The sequence below is a fragment of the Esox lucius genome, chromosome 7 (assembly GCF_011004845.1).
Source record: "Esox lucius isolate fEsoLuc1 chromosome 7, fEsoLuc1.pri, whole genome shotgun sequence".
Lineage (NCBI taxonomy): Eukaryota > Metazoa > Chordata > Actinopteri > Esociformes > Esocidae > Esox > Esox lucius.
In genome coordinates this window covers 20911980-20931206 of record NC_047575.1, presented here as the reverse complement: position 1 = coordinate 20931206, position 19227 = coordinate 20911980, and the positions used below count along the sequence as shown (strand labels likewise).

The window sequence follows — 19227 nt, the reverse complement described above, 5'->3', positions numbered from 1 at the left end:
CTGTCTCTCTCTCGGTCCCTGTCTCTCTCTCGGTCCCTGTCTCTCTCTCGGTCCCTGTCTCTCTCTCGGTCCCTGTCTCTCTCTCCTTTGTCGGACTTCAGACAGAAGCTCACAGATTTACCCTCCTTGCCCGAGCCCTGGGTCTGCGTCTGGGTCTGGGCAGTGGACTTGGAGGAGGTCTCTGAGCCATTCTTGTTGTTGGTGATGGGGTTGGGTGAGTCACCTCTCTCTGGCTTGCGATAGTGGTGGTAGTGTGAAGGGCGGTGGTGTGGGTGGTGCTGGTGGTGGGAGTAGGGGGATGTGGACTTGGAGGAGGGGGGCAGGGGAGTGGAGTGGCTCCTGGCCCTTAGCCCTGGTGCAGGGCCGAGCTGGCTGTCTCTGTCTCGGTCTGTGTCCCTGCTCTGTTTGTCTCTCTCTTTGGACTCCTTAGAGCCTGAGAGCGGCATAGGTATGTTGGAGGATGGGGTGGTGGAGGCAGAGGAGGTACTGGATGGAGCTGTCATACTGGAGGAGGTCTGGATGCTGATCGTTCCCAGTTTGGCGGCAGCAGCAGCTTTGTGCTGGACCCCAACCCCACTGGAGGCAGCAGCAGGCTGGGGAAAGGCAAGGAGTGGGGGTCGGTGCTGTAACAGGTTAGGGAAGGGGGCCGGGATCTTAGTGTTGGACTCTGTCGCTGATTTGTTCCCCTGGAGGAGATAGGGGGTCGGGGCTCGTGGGGGGTGTGGGCTGGAGGAGAGGGGAACAGGAGTGGAGGAGGTGGATGAGGGCAGGGGAGAGGAATGGGAGATGGACACCGCAGCTTTCGGTTTGGAACAGGAAGGAGAAGAGGACGAGGGACGAGGTAGAGGGTTGGACGAGCCAGCGGAGGAGTGGTGGTGTTTGGAGGATTTCAGTCTCTCGTGTTTGAGAGGAAGGCGTTTGTGTCCCTCTCTGTCCTCGGGCAGGGGGTACTTCATCTCCTCGTAAATAGCCTCGCTTTGATCCGAGTCCGAGTCGGGCGTGGTGGCGACAGGTGTTACGGGGTGAGAGGTGGCAGTCTGACTCTCCCTAGTGAACACCTGGCCCACCATCTCAATGTAGACCGGCTCGTCGTCCCCCTCCTCTCCCGGGGGCCGGCCCTCAACGCCCTGGAAAGGTAGGGACAGAACGGGGGGGGCCGCACGAGTCGCAGGGGGGTCAAACGAGAGCTGAGTGCTGGGGCTTCGCTTGGGCTTCAGAGGGGGCACCTTCTTGGACATGTCCCCCGAGTCCGACTTCTTCATGGCTGCACGGGAAAGAGAGAAAGCCGTGAACTGAGCGGTTATCATAACCAGGAGAAAATGATAATCCTCTTTTCCAAATGTCATCACAACTGCTGCTATAGCCTACCGTTCTTTTTTTCAGAGTGTTTGGCCTGTGGGTGTGTGGGCGGGGGTGGCGGTGGGGCATCCGGGGGGGCGTGAGGCGCTCTGGGGTCAGAGGAGGAGGAGCTGAGGCGGGTACTGGGGTGCCGTTTGGGTTTGGCTGGGGGGCAGCGCCCACCATGCTGTGATTGGGTGTCCGAGTAATCTTCCCCGTTTTCCATGCCCGTGTCCCCGGCACCCACGGCGTGGCAGGACTGAGAGCGAGGGGCCATGGCGGAGGCACAGGAGTGAGGAGACAGGTCCTGTGAGGCAGGCATGGTCATGAAGCCCATGCGGAAGTGGCGTCTGAAGGAGGCTAGGTCACGGACCTTGCCCACCGTGGCTGAAGAGGGGTCCTTGTGGCTGGAGCTGGAGAACATAGGAAGAACAACATTCCCTTTCACTCAGCAGGTAAACAGCGAAGGATGTTCATTTAATTTCCCATTGTCCTTCCCCTTTTCTTTTTCTCTTCAAAAATGTTCTTTAAATAGCTTATTGTCAATTTAATTTGCAGTCCTACGGCTGACTTCCACTACTCTTCTCCCGGTCTCTCTCCTTCCTCTGTCTCTCACACACACACACACACACACACGCACACACACACACACACTGCTCCTTACGCATGGATGGCACAGGGAGCGTAGTTTCCCGTTGGAGACTGAGTGATGGGAGATTGGGCGAGGCAGTGCAGCAGCTGTGCATGCCAGTATCTGCAGGGGGGGAGCTCACTCCTCAGCACTCTTCCATTCACATCCCTCCACCCTTCCATTGTCATCCCTCCACCCTTCCATTCTCATCCCTCCACTCCTCCATTCTCATCCCTCCACTCCTCCATTCTCATCCCTCCACCCTTCCATTGTCATCCCTCCACCCTTCCATTCTCATCCCTCCACTCCTCCATTCTCATCCCTCCACTCCTTCATTGTCATCCCTCCACTCCTCCATTCTCATCCCTCCACTCTTCCCTCCCTCCACATCTGCTCCCCTAGCAAAAACACATTCAATTAGGAAATAACTCTCCCTACCCCCCCCCCCCCCACCAAAAAAAACATAATGCTCCTGTCAGACTGTATTCTCCCTGTACGTACATCACTGTGTCACTGGGTTTCTCCAACTAATTATTTATCTTCATTGGCTCTTCATGACCTCTGCCAAGCATTTTATCTGTTTCCAAGGCAACTAGTTTGCCAGTTTATTTGTTTAGAAGGTTGTCTTAAAATCTATATAATTTTATATGGTGTGGCATGCCAATGTAGTACATTACTGTACATGCTAATGTAGTACATTACTGTACATTCCAATGTAGTACATTACTGTACATGCCAATGTAGTACATTACTGTACATTCCAATGTAGTACATTACTGTAAATGCCAATGTAGTACATTACTGTACATGCCAATGTAGTACATTACATGCCTTGTACATTGGCAAGTAATAGCATGTGGAATGTCACAAGCACACAAAGGATCCATGTTATTTTGTGGCCATTTCTTGCCTGAAAAAGGTGTGGCAGCACATTACTACAATCCCACGTTTAGTTTACTTGATGAAAAGTAAGACAGATTTGCCCTCAAAATGAAATTTACTTTCAAAATTGTAATATGGTCTTCTGAAGGTCATCATGACCGTATCCAAAGCACCATTACGCATGAATGCCCCAGATTCAAAATGTCTTTGATTTCCATATCGAAAGTAAAATCAATATCTCACTAACTAAGCTAAATTGGAGTAGAGACCATACAACATTGATGCAGCTGAGAGTTCCACATTTGGATCTATTACATATAAAAATACATTATAATGTGTGAATGGGACTTAAAATGGGTGACTTAAACGTAACAACAGTGGCTGAAGTCAGTCAAAAAAACACTGTGCGATGCAATTACCGTGACGATTTGGAATTAAAACGATCTTCACTACAACCTCACTGCAAACACCTAGAAGGAAATGCTTGGTGTGATAGCACAGTATATGCATAAGCTCTGCTGACAGCTGACTGTGGATGGTGATCATTTGTAACCTGTCTCTGATTCCTATTACACATGAAGGGTCGATTGATCCCGTTCCACCATGATTATGAGAGAAGGAAAGAGCTGATGAATGGGTGGTGTCTGACCTTCCTGCAGGACCGGAAGAAGAGAGCTTTAGGCAACAAGCACCTTTTGTTTTCCTGCTCGGAAGGAGTGGGAGCTGAGTGCGTGGGTGCACACATCCCTTTGTGTGTGTGTGTGTGTGTGTGTGTGTAAGAGAGAGAGAGAGAGAAAGAGAAATAAAGAGAGCAAGCAAGGGTAACTGGTTCTCTATGTGTGTAAGGAGGGAGAAACATGCTTTCAATCAAAGGCTTCATTTAGAAGTTAATTTCATGTGAGTGATTCCTGGGTGCACGTTTCCTTTTTTGTTTCAAGTAAAGGAAGCAAGAATGTCTAAATTGGTTCAAAATATGCACGTCTCAGTCTGAGCACAGATATTAGGTCACAATGTCTAGTCGTGTCCTACTGATGTGCTCTAATCCTACCATCATTTCATCTGAAGCAGTGATGCAGCAGGAAGACAATGCGAGCTTGCACCTTTCCATTAAGAGAAGGGAAGCTAGAGCAAACATTGTAAACAGAACTGAGGCCTGTTCATCACGGAGGACAGAGATGCAACTGTTTTCTGTCCCATTGCATTATGTAAAGATAAGCTAAGAACAGAGCTTTGTGTGTGTGTTCTTAAATGCGCCTTTGTGTATGAGAGTATGCATGATATCACAGTTTCACGTCAGTATTTTATGTTTTTTCCAGGGGAGATAAATATCTACGGGTGATGTGAAAGTAAAGTTTATATGTAAAGTGAAATGAAAGTTGAATGACATGGAATATTAGCATGGCCTCTGCCCAGAGATGATGAGTATTAGGTTTTAAGGTTATAAACACTTTAACATTTAAATGTCTGTAATAGATTACTAGTTAACACTAGTCTGATTGAGAACTCGAAACGCGACTGTGTTTTCTATGTTCCAATACCTTTCAGATAATTAGCTAAATTGCAGTGCTTCTGGTTTAGTCCCTCTCATTTGAACATTTAGTTCTGTCATTTTAATTCTAATCTTCAACTGGTTAACTAGATAGGTTACAGTATATTATAATATGTGCTTCCCAGAGGCTCTGATATTCATTTTGTCTAGTGCGCTTTGATGCTGTTGTGATTGGACAAAAACAACATTCTACATGTGCAAATTCACATGGAATATTATGTTTTTTCTCTAATTGTTTATAGGGAAAATACATAAGAATACGCCTGTTTAAATGTAATGGAAAAATAGTAATTTGTCACATCCCTATTAATTATTAGTTTTAGGGATAATGTTAGGTATGAATTCCTATTTTAAGTAGGAATTTAAAAAAGTGGTTTTGTCAGGAAGATCTGAGTGGTCATTGGGTTAGATATGTTTTGCTGAATTTGGCAACCCTGACCAGCTTACAAAATCTTGTTGCCATGGCTACCTGTTAATCACAGATTTGAGCTAGAAACACGATCATCACCAAGTTGAACAGGGTACGTTTTAAACTCTTAAAGTAATAGTGCATTTTGGTTTCCATAATTTTCATAACGAAAAGATTTCTTCAACAAATTTCACATTTGCTAACTTATCACAAAGACTAAATGTAGACAAAATTCACAACATACTGTATGTTGTCAATGTAATTGCATGACTTTGCAAAAGTTTAGATTATTTTTAAGCCATTCATCTGAGCAGTTAGTGTTTATTTGTTTGAAAAAACACTATACAACATTGACATAAACAAACAAAAAATAATCCAATTAAAAGTAACAAGCTTTTTGAGAAGTGATCATATGTGGGCATTTTCACAGCTCCATACTTTCATAGAATGTTTGGGCATGATGTTGATTAACATGTTTGAGAAATTGTATTATATATTTTATTATATATATTTTTAATTTCTTCTAGCCATCTCAAATTATATGCACTATATTTAATACTTGAAGGGGTCTCTGCCCTCCTCTATTTGCATTAATTGCACATTTAGTGTTGCTATTTGTACTACATTTGCCTTCATTGCACATCTACACATTCCATTTGTAATATACATATACTTAATACTTGTAAATACTTGTACATTTTCTGCCCTCTATTTGCACTTCTGGTTAGATGCTTACTGTATTTCGTTGTAATGAACTTGTACTGTTCAATAAAAATTAAAGTTGAATCTAAATCTAAATAATGAAAATTTCAATTAGCTTTTGACACCCAACACAATGTATGTAACTTTTTATTGTATTTACATTTATTTCTATTTCTCCTGCATTCATCTTATTTGGGGTGGTAACTGTGGTAATTTGCTTCTTGAAACAATGTTACAATGCTATGTAGAATATGCTCATGCATGCAAAGTGTTACTCTTCATACTAGTAAACAAATAACATGCATGTATGTGTACCCATGCTTCACATTTTCCTTAACGACACAACCTCCCAAATCACTCCAAAGCAGGGATTTTGCGAGAGCAGCCCATGCGGAGTGATTTATTCACTCATGATAATCTTTCATGTAATTTCTCCTGTTTTCATTACATTACCTAGACATTTTCCAATAAGCTAAAAAATAGCCAAAAATGTTGCGTGCCTACCTAGCGACGTATGCTATTCTCACATGGGGGGCAGTTCCTACTCTTCCTCACCTATCACAGAGGTAAAGTTTTGTCTTCATATAAAATGCTTCCGACTTGCCAAACAGTTCTGAACCACAAGCCGACCCACAGGTTAAAATATATTTTTTGATTCCACCCGTTGAGTGATTTATTTGTGGTACACAAGAGGCATGAATAAATTGGATGTTATTTTTAGGATAACAGTTTTCGGGGGAACTGCAGGGGAACCGCAGGCAACCAACCCCATGCAGGACTGTACCAAAATGCCTTAGCGAACAACATGTCTGGAAGTTCCCTCACAGAAGTTATTTCAGTTGATTTTAATTGTAATAGTGCTCATGACTGAGTGTCTAGTCGCTAAGTCATATATAGAATCTTACCCACCTGGACAAAAATCTGAAATGGACTATAGCTACAGCTCAGAGATTCTCGAAATCAATTGAACAGAATGATGTCCCGCACCCGTCCAGACAACCCAGCTGCTGTGTATTGAGATCAGTTCCACCTCCTCACCTCTTCTTACTGGCCTCCTGGTCCTTGTGCCTCCAGTCCAGACGACTCTTACGATACAGCAGATTCATGTCGCCGTGGGGACGCTGCTCCTCCTCGCAGCCAATCACAGCGCAATGTAGCCGCTTTCCCCGCCTTTCTATGTCACGCAAGAAATGCTCCACCGCCACATCCTGGGTAGAGCCAGAGCTCATGGTATAGAAAACCAATAGGGAGAAGGAGATGGATGTCCCTGTAGGCCACGCTTGAGTCACCTAGACAAGGAGAAGATGGGGAGCGTCATTGTTAATAGTTATCTACCACAATTTGAACTGACATGACATAGCTTTGTCCAGTTATCCTCTTAAAAAGCTCCCCTACATAGTTACACAGCTTTTATGCTGACATGCTGCTATATTTAGGCCACTAGCAACTACAGCACAGTTGGCTTCATCTTCTCCACACAGGTGAACAGGCCAGAAGGGATTCCTCTGGACATAATGAGCAGTTCAGATTCAGTGACAAGCTAGGTCTTGGTTAGGAGGTGAAGTTAATTCGAGATGCAGCACTACAAACCCAGCCTGACAAGACATCTGACCAAAACATGTGACAACATCTGGATTGCATGACTGCGACGGATGCTTGTTTCCTCTAGGCTATAACAAACCGTCCATCCAGGCAGTCAGGCAACAAGGCACAGGTATTGTACGTTTACCTACTATGTTGCTCACCCCGGTGCCCGACATATGAGTGGATCACATGAAAACAGTATTTATATTTTCATTATCCAATTATGACTATCTGAGTAAGCATGGTAACTCAGCTGCAGCACTGCTCTCTGGCTGGGGGCCTTGGGTTGGCCTAGCTAGGGCTGTCTGCTATCCAGCCAGTAATGTGGTTTGTCATATGTAGCGCACACAGGGTTTCCTGCACACACAACTCACCCCATGAGGAGTCAGGCTTGTTGTGGGGCAGATATCTGAGTGCCCCAACACTGTTCTGTGCATTGGAGTATGCAAGCAGGGGGCTGTGATTGGTTAAGAAAAGTGCAGCTTTCAGCTGGTGTGCAAATGTTTGAGAGCACAAGTGCTTTTAGTGGATTCACTTATACTGTATGGGACTCTATCCTTGCTACCGCAAACATTAAACATAAAATTCAGGCCAACACACAATGTGGAAAGATTCAATAGTGGTCTACTACTACTACAACACTGAAGTATGAACTCAATGAACCCACCCACGCAGAACTATATCAACCATTCTCCAACAGCAAAGGGAACTCACCAACTGGATTACTTTAGGTTATATCTAACTTATGATATATCTGTCTATTTACTGTGCTGATCATGATGGACTACCTGTTCCTATCACTTCACATTCCATAAATAAAACCTCAATTATGAAGAAATGTAAACTAACAAATACTGTCTGATATAATTTTAACCCTGAATATGATAATGATGAATGAAGAGTACAGAACCATATCCAGCCTGTCTGAGGGCACAGCGTCTTTTTCGTCATTGTTCAGGCATGACCCTGTGTGACGCGACGTATGTCACTGTGGCTCCCACCATTTTTATGTCCATTGTCCAGCGCCCTGGCCTCCCTACCCACAATGCCCCGCTGCATATTGAGGCTGTGTTGCTCTGCGTGGCGTGGCGCGCCGTGCTGCGTGACTCGGTATTAATTAGGTTAGGGAGCTCAGACTGTGTAGGTTGGCGTTCTGCTAACAGGGCCGTTGATTTGGGCATCCAGGATCTGGCAGCTGAGCAGGCAGCCCTGCAATTGTCGCATTACAGCTGTGGGGAAGTGTGCAATTAAACAGACTGCTGAGGATGAGGACACTGCATTGGAGACGGTTCATCAGGTTCACTATTCCAGTGTACAGTAGCGGCGCTCTTCGTCTACTCCTACAGCCTAAATAAACCCGGAGACAACGGCATCGCTCACACAGACGGCACGCGCTTATTTAGGCACACGCTCACGCGCACTTTCAAGCACACTTCCACGCTCCACACATTCACTACATGGGAGGTTTTCCGTGCAACCCGAAGCACGCACTGACACATTAATGAAGCAGCTATTCAGGGTATGGTGAAAGCAGATTAAAAGGCGTTTGCGGGGTCAGAGGTAATTCAAATCCTCCTCATTAGAGCCAGAAGGCAGATTGAGGCGTGATTCACATAAATCCATCGGCATGCAAGGCTGCAGAGAATTTAGCCATTCATGCACATAAGAAAACAAAACACGCACACACACACAGAGAAATACACAGACTCTGATAAATACAAAACGCTTTGAGGACTGTCAGAGGACTGACACAGTCAATGATGTGAGAATAAACAAGTGAAAAAGAGATATGCCATATTGTAACTAATCAGTAATTACTGACAGAATTTGGGGTTGTACAAAACAGCATTGAAAACTGCATGCCTAAAATATATTTGTGGTGGATTTGTGGTGCCAGAGGACTGTTTTTCCTATTTAAACTCAACCTTGGATGACTTCTGGATGCGTTGAATTCACTGCCATCTGGATTATTTGTTGGATCAGGATCTGTCATAAGACTCTGTCATAAGACTCTGTCATAAGGCCCTGTCATAAGGCTCCATCATAAGGCTCCGTCATAAGGCTCCGTCACAAGGCCTGTCATAAGGCCCTGTCACAAGGCCCTGTCATAAGGCCTGTCATAAGGCTCCGTCATAAGGCCCTGTCATAAGGCCTTGTCATAAGGCTCCGTCATAAGGCTCCGCCATAAGGCTCCGTCATAAGGCCCCGTCATAAGGCCCCGTCATAAGGCTCCGTCATAAGGCCCTGTCATAAGGCTCCGCCATAAGGCTCCGTCACAAGGCTCCGTCACAAGGCTCCGTCATAAGGCCCTGTTATAAGGCCCTGTCATAAAGCCCTGTCATAAGGCCCTGTCATAAGGCTCCGTCATAAGGCCCTGTCATAAGGCTCCGCCATAAGGCTCCGTCATAAGGCCCTGTTATAAGGCCCTGTAATAAGGCTCCATCATAAGGCTCCGCCATAAGGCTCCGTCACAAGGCTCTGTCATAAGGCCCTGTTATAAGGCCCTGTCATAAAGCCCTGTCATAAGGCCCTGTCATAAGACCCTGTCATAAGGCTCTGTCATAAGGCCCTGTTATAAGGCCCTGTAATAAGGCTCCATCATAAGGCTCCGCCATAAGGCTCCGTCACAAGGCTCTGTCATAAGGCCCTGTTATAAGGCCCTGTCATAAGGCCCTGTCATAAGGCCCTGTCATAAGACCCTGTCATAAGGCTCTATCATCAGGCTCTGTCATAAGGCCCCGTCATAAGGCTCCGTCCGTCTCCATCCCTGTCTTTCCCGTCTCCCTCCGTCCGTCCCCACCGTGCCAACAGTGGTGGCAGAGAGAGCACCTGGCCGTCTGCTCTATTGGGCAGTGGGCCGGTGTCTGGCACCCCTATTACAGGCCTCCATCACACTGACACACCGTACAGCACTGCGCTTCACGGCAAGCTACTGTGGCCACTGTCACATCACCGCGCTCTGACACGCCCGACCGTGGCCCAACACACCGCAGCCAATCAGTCTGGGGGAGGAGGACTGGGAGACAGGGAGGAGTGACTAAAAGAGATACAGAGTGATGGAGAAAAAAAAAAGGAGACAGAGAAGTGGAAATGGGGATAGATGAATGACAAGACAAAGAGGGAGAAAAGGAGGGACAGGGCGAACGGAGACAGCTGGGGGGATAGGGGACCTAATGGTGTGGGGCTAGACGAGGGAACACGATGAACAGAAAGAGATGCAGAAGAAAAGAGCAAAGCAGAGATAAACAAGAGGAGACAAAAAAAACGAGGCGGGGATAGACTGATGGAGTACTATTTAGATGGATAAAGGGAGAGAGGGAGGGGATAAGGAAAAGATTAAAAGGAGAAAAGAGGAGGAGATGGATAAACAGTGAAAAGGAAGAAAGAGCTGGACTGTAAGTGGGGGAGGACTGCCTGTGAAACAAGCAACTCTTACACCAGTCACTGTGTGTGTGGTCTCCTAGCAACAGTCTGCTACGTGTCTATCCCCAGCCGCTAAATATTCACAAAGGGGGATGTTAGCGCTGTCGTTCATGATTATCTGAATGGGAAAGTTAACATGCTATGAATCCAATTTTACCCTGCTTAATTAGTCTTTCTGTGTACTCCTACATTGTGCCTTAATTGCCATAGTATATCTGTAACCAATAGACACCATACTGTGAAGAATGCCATTAATGTATACTCTCCAGATAACCCAGTCATCTCTCAGTCCACTAGCCAATTCCACATACATGTATTATAAAATTCCATTTTTAGCCTACTGTGAAATTAAATTGGATTCAACCTATATTATGGTGTTACCATTCTATATTTGGTGCACATTGTTGCATTATTACTGTTGTTGTTTAGTTATACATTGAAATAAATGCTTTTCCCATGAAGGAACAAGGAATGAGAATAAAGTGTTGAGTCATTGTGATGTACTGAATACATAATAGGAACTGCTTCACTTCTTGTCCTTTCAATAGTCCCTTGTCACCCATCCTCCTCATTTCTCAAATCCGCCCCATGTCATGTATCAACCGTGAACTTCTCAAACGTCAACCATCCCTTGGTAAAATATTAACTCTAAACTAGTCAAATGTCACCTTTCCTTCTCCCTTTTCCCCATGTCAGGTATCAGCCCTGCCCTTGTTAAATATTACCCCTCCCCTAGTCAGGTATCAGCCCTACCCTTGTCAAATGTTACCCCTCCCCTAGTCAGGTATCAGCCCTGCCCTTGTTAAATGTTACCCCTCCCCTAATCAGGTATCAGCCCTGCCCTTGTCAAATGTTACCCCTCCCCTAGTCAGGTATCAGCCCTGCCCTTGTCAAATGTTACCCCTCCCCTAGTCAGGTATCAGCCCTGCCCTTGTCAAATGTTACCCCTCCCCTAGTCAGGTATCAGCCCTGCCCTTGTCAAATGTTACCCCTCCCCTAGTCAGGTATCAGCCCTGCCCTTGTCAAATGTTACCCCTCCCCTAGTCAGGTATCAGCCCTGCCCTTGTTAAATGTTACCCCTCCCCTAGTCAGGTATCAGCCCTGCCCTTGTCAAATGTTACCCCTCCCCTAGTCAGGTATCAGCCCTGCCCTTGTTAAATGTTACCCCTCCCCTAGTCAGGCAGCTAGATATTAGTTCATCTTTAGTTGTGGAAAGTTACACAGGTTTACAGAAAAGTGAATTACATTGATTTGCATTAGGGCTTGGCAAAAACACATTTCCAGTTAACAAAGGTGTGTATAATCTCTATGGACTCTACTTACCACTGGTTAAAAAAAAAATCCCCCAGTGCCAATAAGAAAATAAGTGAATAATCTGATTTCAAACTCAGCGAGTGTAGATGACGTCATAAAATGTAATGAAAATGAAGCAGAATTTGAATGCCACAGTGAGCCTAAGAATTGTTGCTGACCATGCGCATTCCTTTATGGCAAACTGTTTTTAAATGGGTAATTCAAGCAAGATAATGTGCCATGTCACGAAGTACACATCATCTCAAGCTTGTTCCATGAAAATGATGACTACAGTTGATTATAACGGCCCGCACTGTCCCCATCTCTCAATCCAATAGAGCAGCTTTGGGATGAGGTGGAATGGAAGGTTTGCAGCATAACTGTGTGGCTGAAAATCTGCAGAAACTGTGTGATGATATTCCGTCAGCATGGACAAATACCACTTAGGACTGTTTCCAGCCCCTTGTTGAATCTACGCAGTGAAGGAATCTGGCACTTCTGGATGCAAAAAGGGTCCTACTTGATACCAGATAGCTGTACCTAACAAAGTGGCCACTGAGTATATACTAATGCACAATCTTACATTTTATATAACTATGAAAAAACGTATTGGGCCTCAGTCACCAATATTTTTTTCTTTAATTTGTTCTTGAGAAAGGTCCTAAGAAATGTCTACGTCAGATTCATGTCGTGTTCTTAAACCACAGAATTGTTTGCACCTGTGTTCTTATAATGATGAATCCCTTGTCCTTGTAAATGGAAAGCAAGTGCCGGTTGTTCCTAATTAGCATAGGTAAACGCCCGCCAATCCCCATAAAAGGGCATGAGACTGCAAGGCTGTGTGCACACAGATATTACACTCAGAAATTCAAAAGAAAAGTTGAGCAAGAGGTCAAGAATGCCCAAACTAAAATCTAAAGACTGTTGAGCACTGGACCCCAAACATAAAAAAAAACATCAGTAGTTCTGAAGTGGTGGTACTGATGAACAACATCAATATAGGTGACGATAACTAACTTTTTCGTCAAGTGAAAAGACGAGAGAATCATGGAAACCCCTACTCTTTTACTGCCCAAGGGTTTTGATCTAGCCTATATTACCCCAAAAATCATGCACGGATGCGTCCTTCGAAAATCCACCAGAAAAAGTTGTAATATAACCGTAACCATCATTTACAGGGCTGCTTCTCTAACCACTACGCTATCTAACAACGGATAGACAATCAGTCAGTCAGTCAGTCAGTCAGTAAGAGACATTCACTCTTCTTGGCCGACCATGCTTATGCAGTCTGGCAAAAAGGAAATATTGATATAACATATGATCATATCGTATTCACTAGGCCAAAATGACTTTGTATATTTCCAAAAGGTTTTTCGATAGCTTATTTATGTCACCTATAGACAAATCATGCATGTGTTTAAACTAAGAGTCTGGACCTATACACTGGCATTTCAATTAACCCATTTACCCCACCAGAACTCCCGGACAGACCTGCTCTGTTTTTGAAGCCTATTTACTTACAAACACTCCCTCGGTCACCTATAGACAAATCATGCATGTGCCTAAACTAGAAGTCTGGCCCTATGCAATGGCATTGAAATCAACTCATTAGTCACACTAGAACCCCTGGCAGATATCCGCAAATCCACACAGTTTTTGTAGCCTATTCACTCTGAGAAAATGATGTTGTATTTCTCTAAAAACTGCTCTGTGTTAGGTCTTGTGGATCTTTTCTTTATCAGTTCACCTGGTTGCCTTTTTTACTAAAGATGACCAATGCAGAATGTCACAGAAGAGCATGAATATCCAGAAACCAAAGGCATACAGTTTCCATTTTGTCATTTACAAATGCTGCATACAGATAAAATACACCAAGTTGAGTGTTCAGATCCATGGTAGTGGATTAGATCAAAGTAGCATACTACAAACTAAAGTTTCAGATGAAACAATTATTGACCAAATGTTCATTCATGGCTTTTCCTCAAGAAAGTTTGGACAGCGGGTTCATCCCAATTTCAGCAGATCAACTGTGGCATCAATATTAAGAAGATTCAAGAATGACGCTAGGTAATGCTTAACCACACTGTATAGAGTACAATATACAATTGTTCTCATAAGTTTGCATACCCTGGCAGAAATTGTGAAATTTTGGCATTGATTTTGAAAATAAAACTGTGTTTTATTTAAGGATAGTGATCATATGAAGCCATTTATTATCACATAGTTGTTTGGCTCCTTTCTACATCATAATGATAACCGAAATCACCAAAATGGCCCTGATCAAAAGTTTACATACCCTTGAATGTTTGGTCTTGTTACAGACACACAAGGTGACACACACAGGTGAAAGTGGCAATTTTAAATTGCCATTAGTGTCTGTATATAAATAGTCAATGAGTTTGTTAGCTCTCACGTGGATGCATTGAGCAGGTTAGATACTGAGCCATTGGGAGCAGAAAAGAACTGTCAAAAGACCTGTGTAACAAGGTAATGGACCTTTAGAAAAGATGGAAAAGGATATAAAAAGATATGCAAAGCCTGGCAAATGCCAGTCAGTATTGTTCAATCACTTAATAAGAAGTGGAACATTTGTGGATTTCTTGATACCAAGCCAAAGTCAGGTAGACCAAGAAAGATTTCAGCCAATACTGACAGAATTATATTTGGGGATACAAAGAAAAACCCACAGGTAACCTCAGGATAAAACATTTTCAAGGAGCACAAAACAACGATACTTCATGCCCTACAACAAGCCCGGTTCCAATATGCCTGACAACACCTTGACACGCCTCACAGCTTCTGGCACACTGTAATTTGGAGTGACAAGACCAAAATAGAGCTTTATGGTCACAACCATGAGCGCTATGTTTGGAGAGGGGTCAACAAGGCCTATAGTGAACAGAATACCATCCACACTGTGAAGCATGGTGGTGGCTCAATGATGTTTTGGGGGTGTGTGAGCACTAAAGACATGGTGAATCTTGTTAAAATGTATAGCAAGATGAATACAGCATGTTATCAGAAAATACTGGCAGACAATGTATTCTTCTGCACGAAAGTTGCGCATGGGACACACTTGGACTTTCCAGCATGAAAATGATCATAACAACAAGGCCAAGTTGACCCTCCAGTGGTTACAGCAGAAAAAGGTGAAGGTTCTGGAGTGGCCATCACAGTCTCCTGACCATAATATCATCGAGCCACTCTGGGGAGATGTCAAATGTGCGGTTCATGCAAGACGACCAAAGACTTTGCATGACCTGGAGGCATTTGCCAAGATGAATGGGCAGCTATACCACCTGTAAGAATTCAGGGCCTTATAGACAACTATTATAAAAGACTGCATCAGTGATGCTAAATGAGGCAATACACCGTATTAAGAATTAAGGGTATGCAGACAGTTCATTTTTTTCGTTGTTGCCATGTTTTGTTTTATGATTGTACCATTCTGTTATGACCTGCAGCTGAATGTGAATCCCATAAGAAATAAAAGACATGTGCTTTGCCTGCTCACTCATATTTTCTTTACAAATTGTACATATATTACAAATTATCCAAGAGTGTGCAAACTTTTGAACTGTATGTGTAAAATACATTTTAGAAATGTCTTGGATTTGCAGTGATTTATTAGCTTGGTGTATTTTATTCTCTGTATACAACATTTATATATACAGTGGGGCAAAAAAGTATTTAGTTAGCCACCAATTGTGCAAGTTCTTCCACTTAAAAAGATGAGAGAGGCCTGTAACTACAAACAAGCAAGATTTCTGTCTCTCACAGACCTGTAACTTCTTCTTTAAGAGGCTCCTCTGTCCTCCACTCGTTACCTGTATTAATGGCACCTGTTTGAACTTGTTATCAGTATAAAAGACACCTGTCCACATCCTCAAACCGTCACACTCCAAACGCCACTATGGCCAAGACCAAAGAGCTGTCAAAGGACACCAGAAACAAAATTGTAGACCTGCACCAGGCTGGGAAGACTGAATCTGCAACAGGTAAGCAGCTTGGTGTGAAGAAATCAACTGTGGGAGCAATTGTCATGGTAGCAGCAGCAGCGCCACCGTTCCATACATTCTCACTTCCCAACACCTATGAACACATCCCGGACTTGTTTTGTGTCACGTCTTTAACCATGCACACCAGGTCCCTATCACATCATTTGTTAGTGTTTAAATGTTTCCCCTCTGGATCATTGTTGTTGTCATTGAATGACGTCGAGTGTGTTGCTGTTACGTGTACATTTCTTTAAGAATCATTTGTATAGTCGTTTTGCTGCTTGAGTCAGCACTTTTCTTTCATTGTGTTTTTGTTATGCTCGGTGTTTGTTTAAATTAAAGATTCAACACGACTACCCCTGCCTGCACCTGGTTCCTTACTTCCGCAACACCACACTGTACTACTGACAGCAATTATAAGAAAATGGAAGAAATTCAAGACCACTGATAATCTCCTTGCTCCACGCAAGATCTCACCCTGTGGGGTCAAAATGATCACAAGAACGGTGAGCAAAAATCCTAGAACCACAGTGAATGACCTGCAGAGAGCTGGGACCAAAGTAACAAAGGCTACCATCAGTACCACACTACGCCGCCAGGCGTGTCCCTCTGCTTAAGCCAGTACATGTCCAGGCCCATCAGAGGTTTGCTAGAGAGCATTTGGATGGTCCAGAAGAGGATTGGGAGAATGTCATATGGTCAGATGAAACCAAAATATAACTTTTTGGTAAAAACTCAACTCGTTGTGTTTGGAGGAGAAAGAATACTGAGTTGCATCCAAAGAACACCATACCTACTGTGAAGCACGGGAGTGGAAACATCATGCTTTGGGGCTGTTTTTCTGCAAAGGGACCAGGACGACTGATCCGTGTAAAGGAAAGAATGAATCGGGCCATGTATCGTGATATTTGTATTTTGAGTGAAAAACTCCTTCCATCAGCAAGGGCATTGAAGATGAAACGTGGCTGGGTCTTTCAGCATGACAATGATCCCAAACACACCGCCCGGGCAATGAAGGAGTGGCTTCGTAAGAAACATTTTAAGATCCTGAAGTGGCCTAGCCATTCACCAGATCTCAACCCCATAGAAAATCTTTGGAATACGTTTGGCCTCTGTCATTGCCAACAAAGGGTATATAACAAAGTATTGAAATTAACTTTTGTTATTGACCAAATACTTATTTTCCACCATAATTTACCAATAAATTCATAAAAAATCCTACAATGTGATTTTCTGGATTTTTTTACAGGCCTCACTCATCTTTTTAAGTGGGAGAACTTGCACAGTTGGTGGCTGACTAAATACTTTTTTGCCCCACTGTACAAGGATGAAATGGAAAAAGTAAAAAAAAAAGGTTAAAGAAATATTAATGCATTACAGTGCCCTTTTTTGCCTTAAAATACAGTTTGTTCCCATCCCATCTACATGGATATCAACAATCAAGCCACTTTTTTTATTCAATTTTATCAGTCATTGATGATAAACAGTCAGTTGTTCTAAACTGCACTCTACAGAGTTACACTGAAAATCAGAGTAAAAGTTGACTAATCTTACTTTTTTCACATATACAACCCTGTTTCCAAAAAAGTTGGGACGCTGCGTAAAATGTAAATAAAAACAGAATGCAATGATATTCAAATTATTTAAACCCTATATTAAATAGAACATAGTACAAACGCAACATATCCAATGTGGAAACTGAGACATTTTATTGTTTCTTGAAAAATATATGCCCACTTTGAATTTGATGCCAGGAAAAAATTTTGGGACAGAGGAAACAAAGGACTGGAAAAGCTGTGTAATGGAAAAAAAAAACTACATCTGGTGGAATATCACACAACCAATTATGTAAATTTGCAACAGGTTAGTAAAATGATTGGGCATTAAAAGATCATTCCAGAGAGGATGGGTCTGTCAGAAGTCAGGATGGGGAGGGGTTCAACACTCCGTGAAAGACATTTGTGCAGGCAAATAGTGCAACAATTTCAGAATAACGTTTTTCAACGTAAAACTGCAAAGAGTTTGGGGATTTCATCATCTATGGTACATTATATAATTAAAAGATTCAGAGAACCGGAGAAATCTCTTTATGCAAGGGACAAGACCAAAAACCAATATTGGATGGCTGTGATCTTCGGGTTCTCAGACGGCACTGCATTACAAACAGACACGATTCTGTAGTGGAAATCATTGAATGGGCTCAGGAACACATCTGAAAACCATTGTCTGTGAACACAGTAGGTCACTGCATCCACAAATGCAAGTTAAAACTCTACCATACAAAGACCAGATATAAACAAGATCCAGAACCGCCTTATCTGGGCCAGAGCTCATTTAAGATGGACTGAGGTGAAGCGGAAAACTGTCCTGTGGTCTGATTAATCAAAATGTGAAATTATTTTTGGGAATCATGGACGCTGCATCCTCCGGACTAAAAAGGAGAGGGACCATCCGGCTTCTTATCAGTGCACAATTCAAAAGCCATCATCCGTGATGGTATGGGGGTGAATTAGTGCACATGGCATGGGTGACATGCATATACAGGTTTTGGGTCAACATATGCTGCCATCCAGACGATGTCTTTTTCAGCAAGACAATGCTAAACCACATTCTGCACGTATCACAACAGCATGGCTCCGTAGTAAAAGAGACCGGGTGCTAAACAGGCCTGCCTGAAGTCCAGACCTGTAACCCGTTTAAAATATTTTGTGCATTATGAAACGAAGAAATACGACAAATGAGATCCCGAACTGTTGAGCAGCTGAAATGGGAATACATTTCGCTTTCAAAACTATAGGAGTTGGTCTCCTCAAACGCTTACAGAGTATTGTTAAAAGAAGAGGTGACGCAACACAACACAGTGGTAAACATGTGTTGCTGGCATCAAATTCAAAATGGGCTTGTATTTTTCCAAAAACAATAATATTTCTCAGTTTCAAAATTTTAGTTTGAGTTTCAACATGTACTATTTGTACTATTTTCAATTATGTATAGTGACACATGATTTGCCCATCATTGCATTGTTTTTATTTGCATTTTATGCAGCATCCCAACTTTTTGAGAAATGTCCAATGCAGACATTGCCAAAAGGTGCGTGCACAATTATTAGGCACATCGTATTTCTCAAGATGTATTTTATTGTTGAACAATCACAATGCTTTGTGTCAATCCAAAATATCATTGAACCTCAAACCTGAATGTTTAACAAAGGAAAAGTTTTGATCTTACTCAGGGGAATATATAAGTGTGCACAATTATTAGGCAAAAATGGGTGAGCAAAATTATTATGCAACTAAATTACCAAAATAATTTCTCCCAACTCACTTGTTTATTCTCATTTTAAGTGTAACACATAAGTAACACAAAGTAACAATTAATTAAACTTTGTGTCTTTTCAAAAAATGTGTGTGACCAATAT

The 19227-nt window shown here is 43.2% G+C and overlaps 1 protein-coding gene across 1 annotated transcript in view; it reads right to left on the bottom strand.

Moving 5' to 3' along the window:
- LOC105023951 (neuronal tyrosine-phosphorylated phosphoinositide-3-kinase adapter 1) overlaps positions 1–19227 on the bottom strand; it is a 44172-nt gene that overhangs the window by 10314 nt on the left and 14631 nt on the right. Inside the window, exons 2-4 of the mRNA XM_029120663.2 lie at positions 6550–6800; positions 1369–1751; positions 21–1264 (exon numbers count right to left, since the gene is read on the bottom strand). Coding sequence (XP_028976496.2) covers positions 21–1264; positions 1369–1751; positions 6550–6740 — 1818 coding nt within the window. The 5' untranslated portion in view covers positions 6741–6800. The remainder of the gene's footprint in view (positions 1–20; positions 1265–1368; positions 1752–6549; positions 6801–19227) is intronic.